The 18,100-nt window shown below is 40.4% G+C and overlaps 1 protein-coding gene across 1 annotated transcript in view; it reads right to left on the bottom strand.

Annotated features, from left to right (window-relative positions):
* Nucleotides 1–6,374: 6,374 nt before the first annotated feature.
* Nucleotides 6,375–18,100, bottom strand: part of MYBPC1 (myosin binding protein C1) — a 48,928-nt gene continuing 37,202 nt past the window's right edge. Inside the window, exons 27-32 of the mRNA XM_063323376.1 lie at nt 17,663–17,822; nt 15,986–16,122; nt 14,931–15,117; nt 10,264–10,322; nt 8,820–8,826; nt 6,375–6,475 (exon numbers count right to left, since the gene is read on the bottom strand). Coding sequence (XP_063179446.1) covers nt 6,375–6,475; nt 8,820–8,826; nt 10,264–10,322; nt 14,931–15,117; nt 15,986–16,122; nt 17,663–17,822 — 651 coding nt within the window. The remainder of the gene's footprint in view (nt 6,476–8,819; nt 8,827–10,263; nt 10,323–14,930; nt 15,118–15,985; nt 16,123–17,662; nt 17,823–18,100) is intronic.

The following is an 18,100-nucleotide window of genomic DNA, read 5'->3' as shown; positions in this document are numbered from 1 at the left end:
GCCGCTCGGGGCGGGGCAGAGCTGAGGGCCGCGGCGCGGCGGCGGGAGGCGGAAGAGGCCGACGCCCAGCGGCGGCTCCGCGGGCGGGGGCTGGCTAACGTCGGGCGGGCGCCCTCGCTCCGGGCGCGCTGTGGGTTCCTTCGCCCCGAGGGCACGGCTCCCCCGCAGCAGGGGACCCGTTTCTCGGGGGCTTTGCTCTGGCCGTGGCGGGTCCCCCAGCCCGGCCTCGCCCTGAGGGGATGGGGCTCCCCTCGGTCGTGGAGGGGTTGCGCCCCGCGAGGGCTCTTCCCGCCCTTCACATCTCCTCTCGTCGCTGCTGGATGTGGGCAGGGTGGGTTGAACACCCCTTCTCCGCTGTGTTTTTTCCTTATTCGTCTTATTTTTCCTTTTCCGTGTTTTGTAATGAAGCGGGGGATCACGCACTGGGTGGCCGCCGAGGTGTTTTGCCAGAGCAAGGCCTGGTTGTGCAGCAGGCGACTTCCTTGCAGCCGGCAGGACACCACAGCCACGTCTGCAGGCAGGTGATCCCCACTGTATGGGCCAAGGGGGCCTCCAACACCAGGAAGAGACCCACAGGCCCGGGGAGTGGCCATCATGCCCATTGTGGGTCACCAGGACGACTGCGTTACGCAGGACTGCCTTTTACCTCGTTCACCTGCTTGGAGATGGTGCTTTGACACAAATAACGCCTTTTCAGAAACTGTGGCATGTCAAGTTATTTGAATTGGTCACATGAAGGATTTTAAGATGTATCCCTGACTCTCTAGGAAGGTATGTGGTTTCTGAAGGTGGCCAAGTGCTGTGTAGCTGTGTCAAAGATAAAGTAGAAAGTATAAAATACAACCTCTAATGAGCATTACATACCCGAATGGCATCTTCTTAGAATCAGGAATCCTTTTTTAAATTATTCCATTGTGAGTCAGAGGCTGCAGCTTTCTGGCCAGAACAACAATTTCCTGGACAGAGCAGTTTCCTGTTATTCAAAGTGAGCCGACTCCCTTTGATAAAGTTAATATGTTTTTGAGTAGCTTTCTCTACTGCTAGGATCAGGAATGGTTGACACAAGCAAAAGGGTGGTTTCAAAATCCCTTGACATGGTGCGTGCATCCCGAGTGCTATATTGTTCATCAGCTGATTTCATTTACAGATCACTAAATGCAGTATGATACGGAAATTTGGATTAGGGATTAGGAAACAGAAGAGAGGAACTGCCAGCAAAGGAGGGAGTAGTACATTACACAATGAAGAATGATTCAGCAATAGCCAACGAGAGAATGGGAAAAGGGAAATGTGTCAGATTCACAACCTGCTAGATCCCCAGTCCACTGGAGTTGCTGTGTTTGGAAAAAGGTAAAACACTTTCTTTTAATACCCTGTGCATCGCTGTGGTCGATGAACGTAATGGTACTGGTATTTATGGAGAGATTGCTCAAGCTCTTTGTGATACCAAGAGGAAAAGCAGAGAAAAAAACTAGGAAAAGAAGTGGAGGGGAAAGTAAGTGATATAAAAAGTTAGGGTCACATGAATAGATGAAGAAATAGATCCCTGACTGAATTTATCACTGAGTTTGGGGAAGAATTTGTTTTAATTTAAAAAGTATTCAGCAGCAAGGCATAGGACAAGAGAACATAGAATTTAGTGCATTTAGAACATAGAATCCAGTGCATTTAGGCTTCCAGCGTTTCCTCAGTATTCAGGATGCAGTTTTGCTTCCAAATGCTCTCTGCCTCAGCAAAGGAGCAGCTTTACTTGTCAGTCAGGAAAGCAGGCCATGAAAATCAAGTGACACTAAGTACAGGGTGCTTAAAATAGAATGCCTTTTGCTCCAGAATCTCAAAATGCAACAAAAGACATTCATAAAGAAAGTCTCCCTTCACAATGCTCTGTAAAAGGTAGCAATATTACACTTTTTTTTTGCCCCTAAAAGGAAGTACAGGAAGCTTGAAACATTTTTTATAAAAGGAATATTTTTAAAAATTTCTGATTCTCAGTAAAGACCTCCTTATAAACAGCATATCTCAATTTAGGTATTCTTTAAAAGTTTTGCATGTGTCCCCTTTCTGTATTTGTGAGATTGTTTTCAGTGAGGGAAAAATGGGCTGGCGGCGGCCCTGATCTTTCAATGAAAAGTAGCTACAGTGCCTGTATCAAGCTCCAAATACAGCAAATTGAGAATGGATCTGTACTTATACAACAGTAACATTTATTTGCCAAATGCTCTTCCATGGGCAAAGAGAGCAAGCCAAGAGAAAACAAAATAGTTTCCTCTGGCTTCCTTAAAAATAAGCCCCTTCTTTTTTTTTTATTAACTTTGATTCTTCTTTGTGTGTTTATACACATTTGGGTCTGCCTTCTTATTCCAAGTAATAAATTTCCTTGACCTGTGTAAATCAAACTGAACACCGAGGCAGAGCTTCCAAAAATACTAAATTCCTACCAGAAATGGGAAAGTGTGCAGAAAAGAAAATCCTTATTAAAGGATTAAAAGCGCTATTGGACTATAACCTCGGCGTGTACTAGTTGATGGAGAGTGTACGTAGCAAAAAGATAATATGAATAATGCAACTAGCTGAAGACTTAAACTGGTTTCACATATTACGAGACATCAAGGAAACCAACCATAAGCCATAAAACCCATACTAGTTTCATTTCTCCTGGGGCTTTTGTGTTTTCACGGAATCACGGAATCTTCAGGGTTGGAAGGGACCTCTAGAGATCATCTAGTCCAACTCCCCTGCTAGAGCAGGATTGCCTAAAGCACATCCCTCAGGGCTGCATCCAGGCGGGTCTTGAAAATCTCCAGAGAAGGGGACTCCACAACCTCCCTGGGCAGCCTGTTCCAGTGCTCTGTCACCCTCACTGTAAAGAAGTTTTTCCGTGTATTTGAACGGAACTTCCTATGTTCTAGCTTGTGCCCATTGCCCCTTGTCCTGTTGCTGGGAACCATTGAAAAGAGCCTGGCTCCGTCCTCCTTAAACCCACCCTTTAGGTACTTGTAAACATTAATCAGGTCCCCCCTCAACCTTCTCTTCTCCAGGCTAAAGAGTCCCAACTCTTTCAGCCTTTCCCCATAAGGGAGGTGCTCCAGTCCCATAATGATCTTGGTTGCCCTTCGCTGGACTCGCTCCAGTAGTTCCCTGTCCCTCTTGAAACGGGGAGCCCAAAACTGGACACAATACTCCAGTTGTGGCCTCACCAGTGCAGAGTAGAGGGGGAGAATGACCTCCCTCGACCTACTGGCCACAGTCTTCCCTATGCAGCCCAGGATGCCATTGGCCTTCTTGGCGACAAGGGCACACTGCTGGCTCATGGATAATTTGCTGTCTACTAGGACCCCCAGGTCCTTCTCCTCAGAGCTGCTTCCCAGCATGTCCGCCCCTAACCTATACTGGTGCTTGGCATTCTTCCTTCCCAGGTGCAGGACCCTACGCTTGCTTTTGTTGAACCTCATTAGGTTCTTCTGTGCCCAGCTCTCCAGCCTGTCCAGGTCACTCTGGACGGCGCTATTTTGCGCTTACTTTATCTCATATGACCACGTTTTATTTGCTGGTCTCTGTTCCTCCTAGGTCTCTTTCAGGTTCAGTAATTTCCTGGAAATTCCATGTGAGCTGACTTTCAAGAAATTTCTTCTTGGGAGCACTGGCTCATATCTTCTACAGCGTGATATTCTGCTGCTTCTATTCTCTCTAGGTTGTTTTGCCTGCAGTTATTGTTGTCTTTCGTATGTCTTTATTCTCCCAAGCTGGTACTGACAGCCCATTTCATTAGCGTTTTCTTAACTCTGGTTTTTGCCACTTTATTTCATCTATCAAACACCATTCCTGGAGAATCCCATTAGGCAAATCATCATAAATCAAAACTTCATTTTTTTTAATTCACTATTTAAGGTTCTGCAGCCTGTTTTACATCTACTAGAAAACCCTTTCCTATCCTACTGCATCCTGTCATTCCTCTCAAAGTCATTTTCAATTAATTTTTAATCCAGAGACTTGGCTGGCCAGCATAGTTAGTGAGAGTATGAATTTATAGCACGCTAATGCCCACTCATCCCAGTTCCACCCACAGCCCAATACCCAGTACTTCCTATTGGCGTGGCCCATCTCCAGCCTGGGGGCCAACCAACGGCAAGCGCTGGGCAACGCAACCGGGGAGGAATTAAGGGCATCCGAATATAACGCTTACCGTTCACACAGTGAAAAGTAGCTTAGTTCAGCTTGTTTTTTAACGCTGCTGGCATCTGGTAGAAATTAGAGTAGCTAATTCTGTCAGCAGAGAGCCTACAGAAGCTGAGGTTTATGCTGGCTTCCAGCTTATTATGTGTGGTATATTAAGGCTGAGGAGGCAGATAGATACGTAAGCTTGAAGCTGTAAACATCATTGCATACAAAGTGCAGGTGGCTACATGCATCCTTTTTGGCTTACTGAAAAGCACAGACTCCTAATAATGATAGCTTTTGATGATGGCTATACTGTATCTCAACAAACTGACATTATTTTAAATGAGGGATGTGTGCTTCAATGCTTAAACCTGCACAGCATATGTTCAAACTGACCCTCTCCCACAGCCTTCTGTGCTTCAAAACAGATGAAGGGAGTCCCGGTTCACTGGTGAGATACAGAATAAAGAGAAATTATTAATCCTTTATGATTTTTTCTTCTTAGTAGACGTGTTGCCACGTGTTGCCATCTTTCATGCGTGGGTGTGAATGAATGGGTAGGAGAGAACTGATTTTGGCAGGATCGGGGTGAAACGCAGGTGGGGGTGTCCAGGATCGCTGGGAATGGAGAATTGCTTCCTTGCACACATGGCAGCACAGAAGAAATCACAAAGACAGAAAGAAGAGGAAGAAGAAAAAAAGGATCTCAGAGTGAGTAAGATTTACAGAGCAAAGTGAGAAAATGCATTCAGAGGGGAAAATACATTTCAAAGGGAAACAAGTGGTAATTCAACTGCAAAACCAGCACTTCGGCAGTGGCAGTTCATAGTAATACATTCTTTTATTATTGCATAATTACCGACTGCTGGATGTTTGAAAAGGCACTGATGTCAGATAACCATCTTGTAATGTACTGCTGGTCTAAGCAGACCTGTATCTTTATGAACCATAATTGGAGATCAATCATTAGTCAGCAAGCACATAACCTACCCGATCTCTACAGCCAGAGTGAGAACTGGTTAATAAATGACAGGGCAATAGGGAATCGCCAGCCTGGCCTAATTACGTGTGACCTTGTGCCTCACATGCTTCAGAGTTTACCGGAGACTTACAGACAATTGCCCCCACTCCTGAAATACTTGGAGGTTAGTGACGCTGGAGTTGGAAAAGTAATGCAGACATTTTACCTTATCTAAGGCATTTTTGCCTTGCGTGGTAAACTGCAAAGCGATACGCTCGGAGTCCCTTTTCTGCTACGATACCTACAAGAGCTCCGTGAATTGCTGAAGGAGGGGGCGGATCCGTAATGATGAAGACAGTCACAGTTGGCATTTATAATATTTAAAATATTGAAAACATATAGATAGAAAATTGCATGTATCTATAGCATTTATCTTCAGTCACATTCTGTGTCATGTATCTTAAAGTGTAAGCCCGATGGGTTAGGTGACTGCCAATACTCTTTTCCACTCAGTGTAGTGGGCTCAAGTTCCTGCTTTACAGTATGTGGAGATTAAACAAGAAATGTGGTAAGATGAGACAGAAAAAAAACCTAAAAAAATAGTAAACAAGTCTTGATCCATCTTAAACACTTCATATTTATTGTACATTAAATAAAACAATTTCAGCTCAGTTGAGAGACTCATGGGTTGGATTTAGGAAACCAAAACTTCTAAAGGAAGATATGTTCAGCTTAAATGATCGTTAAGTACATATGTATTAATTACGTTATAGTAAAACCATATTCTGTTTAACAATTCTCAGGTGAATAAGATACATTATCAAAGAGGTATGTATTCCAAGGGTCTTATTGCACAGCTACTGGCTAATCCATGTACTTTCAGTCTGAGAAGGATATGCTTTGTACCACCGAGTACAAATCTGACTGCTTCCTCATTTTTATTACGCGGCTTCTCCTCTTTCCTCATTAAAAAACAGAACAAACACAATATCAAACAGAAAACAAAGCTGAACATTACAAAACGTGTGTTGTCTTCAGTTCATTTCATTTCAACTCCAAAGCAATCCATGCGTATTCTTTCTTTTCAGTAAGAGCAGGTAGGGAAAACAAAACAACAGATAAGAAACAGAAAAAAAAAAGGGGGGGGGGAAATAAAATCCCCAACCGCACGTTTCTTCTGTCATCGCAAAAACTAAAATGCTGTAATTCTGCTACAATTTCCAGCGCGGTGGGAGGAAACACTGTGGACGGACTCTCACTTCCCCTCAGTCTTGTCTGCCTGTACTTCGCGCATATATGAATCAATGATATGCGGAGGCACACCATCCATCAATAGTCTGAAGAACGAAAGCCCACCTACAAACAAGGAATAAGACAATCTTCAGGTTGAGGGTCCCTGGAGCAACAGCTTTGTACCTTTATTTTCTGGCGTAAGCAACAAAGATTTAGTCAGTCCTTATTGCGTACTTGGTTTTGAGATGTGGTAAAATTCATCCCTGTTCAGAAGTCCAGCACTAGAATTAACCATTATTTAATCTCTGTACTTTACACAACTTTCCTGTCCTCTTGTGCAGGATGAATTTCCTTTCTAGGTTGTCATATATTCAGTCACTTATCTCACCCCATGCAATAGTCTACAATAAGTTTCACCTCAAATAACCCTCCCTGCTGGATTTCCATCAGGCTGAATGGAGTACAGTCAGAGATGGAAGTCAGCCCAGAGGGAACAATGTAGAAAACACCTGACTTTGATGAGTTGTGGAAAACATGCAGAGACATTCAAATTCTTCTAGTGTTGGGTCGTGTACGTATTTAGCAAAATATTTACCATGTTGCTTGAAAATAATAGGTGGGATGACACATGTAAAAATATGAAAAAAAGCCAGGATTTTAGATAAAGGTGCCTTTAGACTCCAGGGAGAGGTGACAAAAGTCAAAACTTTCATCTGCTGGGGAAGTCTGAAGAATGATTTTGGATTCGCTTTTGAATAAAAACTAGCCCACATGTAATCATCTTGGATCCAGGTGCTTACTCCCCAAAAGCTCTAGAGTTTTCCCAGGCCTTGAAGCTACCGGTGTGTGATCTGAGAGCTGTGGGTGGTCCTGCACTGATCCATGGAGCAGACTTACTCCACGCTTGTGGTGAGCATCTTCCTCAGCTGCAGCAGTGAATGTCTATGTGCACAAGCCCCACTGACAAATACGCGCCTTTTGTATGCAGCGTTTCCTCCAGCCCTGCCAAAATTTTGTTTCCTGTCTCTGTGAAACTAAACTTTTCGATTTATTCCTTTTTCCCCCCCAATTTTGTGATGGTTGGAGTCAATATTCACTGAACAGGTATCAGAAGTACCATTCTATGTGCTTTATGCCTGTGGCTTAGCCACCACGAGTAAAAAAAACTGAACCAAACCTCTTTTAAATTACTGCTATAAAAAAACCCTGGGCTTATAAGAAAGCCCTTGTAAGTACTTAATGTTGTCTTTGATTAGCATGGAAAAAGGGACAATGCGAAAGATTTTGAAGAATATTTAATAATTTTAGCGATCCAAGACAAAATTATTTCTTTCAGTGCCCAGAAAAAGAAGTATGTAGTGTCTAACACAACAGATCCCACTGATGTACAAGTAGTAATTTAATACAAATAATCCAAATTAAGAGTGACATTTCATGCCATTGAAAAAAAATTTCATGGCAACTAAACACGTGTATTTCTGTTGATTTCATTGAAATCAAATGGCATTTGGAAGGAACAGTGGGAAAAAGATAAATATTTTGCTAAAACATTAGTCTGCCCTTTCTCGAGGTAAAGGGTGGCATTTGTTGTAAGAAAGCTACATACCATTACTGTTCCTTTTACAAATCTGCACAAGTATTCTGTTCTGTAAATTGCAAAACCACCTGCTAATAACTGCACTTACCTTCGGAGCCTTTTCTGGAACATACCAAGAGCTTTAAAGCAAAAGTACATTGCCAGGATGAAGATATCACTGTCTCGGAATGCTTCAGCTAAACACAACTGAGCTGATACTTACATAGAGCATTTATCCTGAGTACAGATTTTAGGATTTTATAACCTTCATTAACACAAGGATTATCTAATTAAAGTGCTATTAGTTACTAATGATTATGAGACTGCGCTGTCTCATTTAACACCGTCATTGTTGCAGAACTCTTCGCTCCCGACCTTAGGTGGATGCACAATACAGACAAAAAAAAAAAAAAAAAGCATGCTTTTTGGCATTCTTTTCAACTCATGGAGTGCAAGTTGTGGTATGAATCATTCAGTTTTAAATGAAATTAACTGTGGGATAAATATTTCATTTATGTAGAGGTATATACCTATATGAAAATAACCGACTGTAAATACAAAATGTTCTTTTATTACTTGCATTTTATTCATGCTAATTAATCATCCTAACTCATGCACTGTTAAATTCCATTGAAACATGCCCTGTTAGAAGGTAGTGGGATGTACTACTAAGAGGAATTACCATAACGTGCTATTATTATAAAAATCTGGAATTACAGACATTAAAACTATCATCCTACTACTTTTAAAAATCATTTTCATTAAGTGAAATAATGAAAATCATGCCATACTAGGCAGACATTGTATGACCTGTAAACAGTCATAAGCTTCATATGCAAGAACCATATGAAAGCTTACCTTAGATGACAATATACATTCAAAAATCCTTACTGTGTAACTAAGGGAGAGAGAGAAAAAGAAGTAACAATTTAATCACAAACACAAAAGGAGAGAGAAAATGTTGAGTGAAATTATGCTTAAGATTATGTCAAGATGATGTTTTAATCCTTAGTCATGTAAAATATGTAGGAATAAAAGCACATGAAGAGTAAAAGGTAGGGATCCAGTTCCACTTCAAAATTATCATTAATATGTAAAAGCTATATTAATATGTACAAGTAACTGTACCTCCTGTAATTAGTCTGAAGTCTAGACTGTAACCAAATTATGCAACTGATATTTATGATAAAAGTTTCCAAACGTAGCTTCAAGGAAGCTAACACATATATATATATAGTATTTTCCACGAGGGAAAAAAAGCACACACATAACACCAAAGCACATATATATATATATATATATGTCGAAACTCTATAAGGCAAAATAATCAAGTCCAGACTAATAACATACATGTGCACTAAAGTAGGTACTTTGTCACATATTCACATTTACATTACTTAAAGCATGCTATTTACTCTATAGGAGCCCTTACCTTTAATTAAACATTTTGACTCTATAAAACATCCATAGATATATTTATATATGGTAAAGCACTCAACTTTGTGCCTATTGTAGCTGTTTAAGATAAATACCTTAATACTTCAGAAACTACAGGAACATTATCTAGCCTAATTTCTTAACGCGTTTTAGGTTTAAAATAGTAAATGTGGATGCATATTATTCTGGAGACTATTTTCTGGGCATCTCTGACATTTTAAAACAGCACTGCCAATATTCTGGATTTGGGCAAGGTTACAAGCAAACACATTTCTATAGAAAGAACCAAATTCTCTGAACCCCACTGAACCTGAATTTGAAAAAAGCTCCAGAAAAAATGAAGTAAAGTTATATGCTTGTAAGAAAGAAGTTTTCGCTGATTTCAACTGGATCAAGATTTCATCCTTAGATTCTGTAGTGCAAGCTCAAGCATGAGTTATCACTCTCAGCACTAACTTGGAACCAAAGACTATAATTCTATAATAAAGAATGCCTTTTAAGTATAGTAAATGACATTATGATACTTTAGTTCTTTAAATAATTCTACAAGCTAACTGTGAGCTCTTTTTTAAATTTCTGTCTCCTGGAAATGTCTAAGTGTTGTGGTCAAAGGCAGTCACAGTCATTAAATAAATTCTGTATTGGCAGGTAATTCTATGCTCAGTGACATAGCAGAAATATGTCTAAAACCTCTTTAAATCAGATGTTAAATACCCATATTCTTGATTAATTTGGCCTTCTTTGCTCATGTGACATAGACATTGTATGCCATGAGACACTAACTAGTTTAATCTAAGAAAGCAAATAAATGCACACTTTGCATGCAGAAAATGCGTTTTCATGTGGAAAGAGGAAGGGAATGAAATGGAATGTCCAGAGGGGTATGCTTATTATAAACCTGATTATTCCCCGCCAAGAAGAATGGTTCTCCTGGGTTAATTACTCCATCATATATCACTGCAGAATTAGAATATTTATAGTGGTATTTATTCGCATTTGAAATTCTTCCCAGTTGATCTTAACACCTTATTTTTTAATATTTCTTATACAGCATCTTTGCTATCGTCAACCTATTAGAATGATCACCAACCTTGATTTCGTTCTTAAGATAAACATTCTCCAAAACCATTTGTTTCATGATAAAAGAAGCACGGTGCTTTATCTGAATCTTTTCATTGACCTCAGTGAAGCTGATGACAAATCAGTTCCTTACTGCTTGTAATGAGAGATTTACAGCTGTAGTTGGCGATCTACCTCAAACTTAAGAGATACATGTTTTGAATTTTCCTTATATGATATACATAATTAGATTTTGTATGCATCATCTTTCAAGATAACAAAGACAGAGTTATTCTTTTGTCTAAGATCTATTACGTGACTTTTTTCAGCACTTCTATATTTACAAAAAAAGCCATTGTACGTGCAGTTGCATTGAGCAGCTCATATAACTGCCACCTGTAAGTTCACTCAGCAAAACTGAAAACACAAGAATGTAGGACTGTCTATCTGAAATAACATCAGTAAATGCAACCCCCCCCCCCTTTTTTTTAGGACAGAATAAAAATTATTATTATTTTTTTTTAATTACTGTGCTCATAATTATCATTAATTATTTTTCAAGAAATGAGTGTTAAATTTAGTAACAATTAGGGGGTTTAATTTGGCACTAAAATACTGTAAGTGAATGGCTAAAATGTAGAAAATTGTAGCATATGATAGTATTCATAGCCAGAGTATTCATAGCTACTCAGTTATTCCAAAACTGCAAAAATCAGAAATCCTAGAGTGTTCTGTCAGTAGTTCTATGATATTTCTTGGACTGGGCTTATGTATATATTTATGCATGATAAATTTCAGATCTCCGACACCTCAGAAATAGATGGATAAAACAAATTCTGGCCAACATAAGGAAAATTCACTTACTGCAATATACACTGTTGCATGACATAGAGCTCTTTAGCGTGACTTACTATCCAAAGATCTGTAGGAATAGGACTGTGGCTAGTATATGCACCAGATAGGTGGCGTAGCCTTGAGCCTGTTGGTCTTATTCAGACAATATTCAACTGTATCTCTTCATTTTACAAATTCAGACCTTGATTGTTACTTGCCAGAATAAAGTTGAACCAGTTTAATGCTACACATATGAAAACACACACACACACACACACTGCGATCCCTTTCCAGTGAGTCAGAAATCCATAACTCTGCTCTGCATCAGTGTGGTGAGCAGTCATCCGAAGAGCCCTCCTAAATGAACAAACAGGCTGGGAAACTTAGGAGAACGATAGTTCAACACATAAGTCAATAGAAGAGTGAGATAAGATGTGATTATGTTTTTATGCTCCGGCTGTTTAATACTCATTTGCATTTGTCTGGATCATATAGCAAACCCTGAGCCTGCCCTGGTTTGCCAAGCTACAGCTGCTGTATTCGCTTAATCCTATTCCCTTTGAATCCATCAGCTGAACTGCCAGTCATGTTAAGAGTGTCGGCACTGAACCCTTACAACAGCTGTCCCGTGTCTAAGCCCTACATATTGCTGGTCTAAGCAGTCCTCAGAAAGAAGCCGAAAGTAATGGCTAAACCTGCCAGGACGGAGGGAGGAATCCCAGCAAGGGTGACCACTCACAGCCCAAACCGTTGGGAGAGAACCACAATACCAAGCTTGGTGGGAAGGAGTGTGACTGCACCAGGTGATGGTTGATACAAGATTGGGTTCAGAAACCAACCATTAACTAGGGGAGGCGGGATTTAGGTTAATGAAGCAGCCCATCACGTAGCTAAGAAGAGAGAAACAAGACCCAGCCCAGGTGGGATCCTAACAGCCTGCATTTTTCAGGCCTTCTTCCACATGTGATGCAAAACTAAAGTACTGCTCTAAGCAAGATGTCCATGGCATAGTATTCCATTTTTTTCAGTTGATCTTTTAAAGTAAATATTGCTTTTTTTTGAGAAGAAAGAAGGCTTTTTGAGCCTAGAAATGACTATGCTATGAGCCTTTTGTGGTCGGGGGGTGTGGGAGGTTTTGTTTAAAAGTGGGAAAGGATGAACTAAATCTTGTCTAAGGACAATGATTCTTACAGCCGCATTCTCACGGTAGCAAAGGTGTGTTCAACTGCAACCCCAAGATGAGGTGCCAGAGGAACTGAGGCTGTAGGATGTGCTGCGACCAGCTGATAGGATGATTAATATAACCTTTAGGACGTGATGCAAAGCCCATGCCAAGGTTTCCTGTGGGATGAATCTGACTGAGGTGCTAGGATATGTTGGCAGTGTTAAGAACTAAGTCAAAACCTCAGGCTCACAGGGCTGGAAGCGATCTTGAGATGTCATTTATTGCATATCATAATCCTAACGAACAGTACTGCTGTCATTCTTCTAAGCTGCTCTTAAAGGCTTTTGGTACCAAAGGGTCTACAACATCTGCAGGAAATCTGCTCTGGTGCTTCACTGCTCTGACTGTTGTCTACCCTAAATGTTTGCTGCCATGTTGCCAGATATAATATTTTGGTTTTAATCTTTAATGCAGCCATTATGGAAAGAATCAGCTGTGAACGGGACAGGCGTGGCAGCCTGTGAACGTAGTGTATCTTGTTTTTTTCCATTTCAGAACGCTACTCAGAAAATGGGACCTAGAAATTTAAATAAATGTTTGTCAGCAAAGATCATCAGGGACATCATCTCAGCTGTACCTAGTGATCACTTTAATGAACAGAACTGTAGCTTTTTTCCTAGATACATTACTTCTAACTGACTGGAAAAGGATCGAAGCATTCCCAGCCTATTTCAGATACCAGTCCCTAAATGTAAGAAATTAAATTCCCCATAAGTATTGATCAAAGGCAAAAAATTCTCCACACTTCCCTCTTAAAAAAACTCTAACACAGAGCAGCTTCTGCTGCTGGTAAACTATTTTTGGAAACTGTTGCATATTAAAAGAGAGCCTGAACGATGACATGGTGTTTGTATTACACTTCAAAACCAGCGAACTAATTCATCCTGATACTCAGAGAAAAAAAGTTCCAAGATCAACAGAAGCGTCTATATTTCACAACAGCTGGAAAGGGAATTACTGAAGAATAATATGTAATCCATGGCAACAATTGGAGTTTGGACTTCCTAAAACGGAGAGATATTAGTTAAATTATTTCTCATCTTAAAAACGATTCACAGTATTCTGCACATTATATGTAAAAATACTTTGTAAAACAAAGGACAGAAATAAGCAGCTTCATGTATTTAAAATGTAGTATTTGGTTGTACTACAAGCAAAGTGCTGAAGACTAAACAGTTATAACTGAATGTAAACATGCATAAGAACTTTAAGGCCTGGGGACTTAGGAAGTTTAATGAAATAGCAAATGAACTTGGCCTTTCAGTATAAAAAAATAGATGAAGCAACCTTCTCAGATGATAAGATCTTCAGTTATGCTGTGAAACAGAAAGTTTGCTTGTGGTTAAGGAAAACAGTCATACTTCCAGGATGAGGACATCACCTTTTAAACATAGTATCTTAAAAATAAATCACAAAAATTAAGGAACATATTATGTGTATTTTCATTACAGTAGTTAAATGTTCAACTTCATAGACCAAACATTTATAGCAAGGGCTTCTGGCAACCAGATTTCAGCTGTAGGACAAAATACATCAGAAAAGACAGAAAATGGAAACTGAAATCCAAAATAAACACAATACAATCCATAAGGATATTAAATACTATGGTTTTCATTATAGACTAGTGTGATGGAAATAATGTAATTAGAGCCATACTCAGCTAGCCTAAAGTCCCTGTAAATTCCTGAGTTAGGCACTTCCTATCAGCTGTCTTTAGGCAGCTTTCCTTACTTATAATGTCAGATTAATTTCTTCAGAAATACTTAGCTTATTCCACAGTTGAAACAAAAGCCTTTGTTGGGAGTTAGTCCAGTTAACTACGACCCCATCTTTTCCTAGGAAGTAATTTTCTGAAAAATATAATCTTGAGATTATTCATTAGTAGTCCAATCCAAAACCTATTGCCATTCATGATACCCCAGTTGATGCTAAACTACCTGGAATTCATAAAATTTATCTCTTAATGAAAATAAAGATATGTCTTCAGTTGTAGAAGGCTAACCTACTTCATCCTCTTTCCCTGTATTTGCAAAATCCATAGTTTTGAATACTTTGTTCTTAAAGCAAATACAGGAATTATATCAACTAGCTTGTTCTAGCTCTATGGCTGAGTCTTACTAGAGTTTCTCAGGCAGGTGGCATAGCTCCCAGAGTCACAGTCTACCTTTTTGTCACTTGTGAAAAAGTCCTTGCAATCATTGAAGATATGAATCGACATGGGGGGGAGGCGGGGGAAGACAGTGTAGCATGAGCACAGCATGTTGGTCCTCAAAAAGAAAACAAAGCAACTGATATAGTTTATTTTGTCCTAATCAGGTCATTATTGTCATCCAGGAAAGTTAAACACGTTGTTTGATCTGCCTTTTGCATTTGCCTTGCATACTTTCGACTCCTATGTAGATGGTGTTCAGACAAACAGGGCAATTGCAATGTTTTAGACCCCTTACCTTTTACTTCCAGTTTGCAATCAACTTCTGCCTCTCCAAGTTCATTGACTGCTCGGCAGGTGTAAGTACCTCCATCATAGGGACTGGGTTTGCGGATCTCCAAGGTGCAGACACCTTGGTTGCTGAACATTCGGTACCTTGGGTCGTTCATTATGACGACTTTGTTTTTCAGCCAGGTTATTTTGGGCTGTGGTAAAAACAAAAGAAAGCCCACATGCACAAACCTATGAACTGAAATATTTTACCACTTTTTGCAATGTTCAGTTAAAGTTGAGTAATCCAGAAATCATACAAGATAAAGTATTGATAGAAAGGAAACTGTAATTCTTAACTCAAACATAAAACAGGGGCTGCATCTGTTTTTAAGCATGATTCTTCAGTGCAGCTCCCATCTTATAATTAGTCATAAATATAAGCCTGTTATCAAGATAAGAGATGCTGTGTAATGATAGCAAACATCTGAGCAATAGACTAATAGGATGTCAAAAGCTAAGTCAACAAGAAAAGCATGTTTTTTCACAGTAATTTGTGCAGTCAGAAACTGTGAAGAATGAACAGCAAACATTCTTAAAAACTCTTCGTTTCTCATTTTACCAGCTCAGTTCAGTTTCTCACAACAGAAAATAGATCACAAAAAGTCACAACTCAAAAGAAACTGTAAGATGCGTTGCACAGTGGGTCTGAGAACCAACGTGGTCTGCAGAGTATTCCTGCTATGCGCTTTCTTAAAGCATAATTAGCTTTTTACAGGATAAATATTTTTTTAGTAACAACTTTTACTGATACATCAACTGTACAGCTGTTGTCAGTGCCAGTCCCAGCATAGCCCAACCTTTTCCTGAGAGTCTGCCCTTTCACTGAGTTATTTGTGAATTTAGTAACTAATTGTAATGCCTATAACACAGGTAAGGAGGTCGTGTTTTGTATTTTCTAGAGCCCACACCACTATTTTTGCCTTCAGCCTGGCTTGTGTGTGAGACAAATAGTAAAAATGCTGTTTTGTCAGGTTAAACTCTCTTGTGTTGTCACGGATACTGTTGTGAGCTATGCTGTACCTTGGGGTTGCCCCGAACACTGCAGTTCAAAGTCGCATTGTAACCAGCTACGGCAAACGTGTTGACTAGAGGCTGAGTAAACAGCGGCCGTTCACTGAAGTCAAAATCGTCGTAAACTGGGTATTTGTACACTTTACCTATGAAATGAAAATAGAACATTTAGAAAAAGAGTGCTGGCGTGTAGCTAAATACCCAAGCATCTAAAAAAGCTACAAAGAGTCTGAATCCATTCTGATTTACACTGCTTTAGGTACCAGCTTGACCCAAGTAATTGCACTTGTAGGGGAGGCTGGAAGGGAGCCTGGGAAGTGTATATACATATAGATATATATATGTCTTGGTCATGTTATAGGGTAGATATCTGAGACCTCCTGTTTGCTTCCTGAGTAGGTGATATACAAAATAACGCACATTTATTCTGTGTCTTTGCCTGCGTGCCCTGCATTACAGAACAGAACAGATCCTGGCTACTGTACTGTGGGATGCCTGCCTTGACAAGCCGTGTTCATTCTGTTGCCAGTTACTTTTCACAGTTTGTTCTGATTACAGCTGTCTCTGTGTCTGAAAATCCATTTTTCCTTCTGCTTCATACAGTGCGCTAACAATACAGATACCTGAATGGATGTAGTTTCTGTACAAGGAAAACGTGGTAGTAAATCTAGTTGCTCACTGCCACTTTATCCCTGCTCTGCAATGGAGATTACCATCAATAAATCATCTTCACCCACAAAATCAGCTGGCATTTAAAACAGCTGGACAGACTGTGCACAGGTATCATTAAACATCTTTGCTTCACTGAAAGCTGATCCAAGCTCCTGTACTGCCTTCAGTGCAGCTTAGGCCTGATAGTTGCTCTCATGACAAGGGCAAGTAAGCAGTGACGAAAAGCAATTCCTATAGCCATTCTTTTGTTCATGATCCCATTTCTAAAAGACAAATAGTTTTCTTTTTAATAATGGAAGTGGGGTCCAGTACCCTGGGCCTTCAGTCCTTCAGCCTGGCTGTGTGGATTATACAGGTTGTCTTCTGCATCATGGCAGTCATGTATTCTCTGCTTTCAGGCAAACTGAGGTGATCTGGTTTGATTTTCTTCCTTTAAATCACCTGTTTGTAGAATTTCTCTTCCATAAAGGGCAGTTAAATATTATTATTTTTTTAAAGTTTACAGTACCATTTCAAACTGACAATTTCTGAAATGTCAGCATTTCTGACCGCAGAATCAGAATTTGTCCAGCTCCGCCTGCAAGAGATGTGAAGCAGGGGTTATGCTTATCTGTTGGATCCTGCCTGAAATGGACGGGAGCACTTGCACAGCTGATGCCAAGTCTCCACTGGGAGGCAGTGACCCACCGCTTCTAACAGAACAGCTTCTTTTCTCCTCTTCCAGCTCTTGTCTCTTAGATCTGCCAGTGGTGGCACGAGTCTGAGGTCCAATATCGTAGAAAAATGTCAGAACATGGGAAAAACGTCCCATTCTTGATTAAAAAAAAAAACAAGTATGAACTATATAGACAAACCAAGAAGTCCTAATATGAAACGTCTTAGCTGTTACCTGTACCTGGTCTTGGGGCTAGGAATGCATCTGAATGCTTTAGAGATGTAGCCTTTCTCTCTAATCACCTTCCAGCCTCTGAACATGCCCCTTCCCTTTTGACAAGGAATGGATCATTAGCTAACCATCTTTTGCAATCAAAGCGCTCTCTTTGGTCATCGTTGCATCCTCACTGAGGCCGCACATGTTTTCAGCGAAGACCCGGAAGTAGTACTCATTTCCTATGACGAGCTCGTTAATGGTGGCACTGGTGCGGTGGTAGTGCTCGATTACTGTGAACCATTCCTGAAAGACGCAAACACAGAGAGTAAACTTCCCCTCAGCACCCTGCACCTCTTCTCACCTCTTGGAGAAGAGAAGGCTTCGGGGAGACCTTATAGCGGCCCTCCAGTACCTGAAGGGAAAGCTCGGGAGGGGCTGTTTGCAAGGGCGTGTAGCAATAGGACGAGGGGCAATGGCTTTAAACTAGAGCAGGGTAGGTTTAGATTAGACGTGAGGAAGAAGTTCTTTACAATGAGGGTGGTGAGACACTGGAACAGGTTGCCCAGAGAGGTGGTGGAGGC

This window comes from Chroicocephalus ridibundus, chromosome 1, assembly GCF_963924245.1.
Source record: "Chroicocephalus ridibundus chromosome 1, bChrRid1.1, whole genome shotgun sequence".
NCBI classification, from domain to species: Eukaryota; Metazoa; Chordata; class Aves; order Charadriiformes; family Laridae; genus Chroicocephalus; species Chroicocephalus ridibundus.
This window is presented reverse-complemented; position numbering and strand designations above follow the sequence as displayed.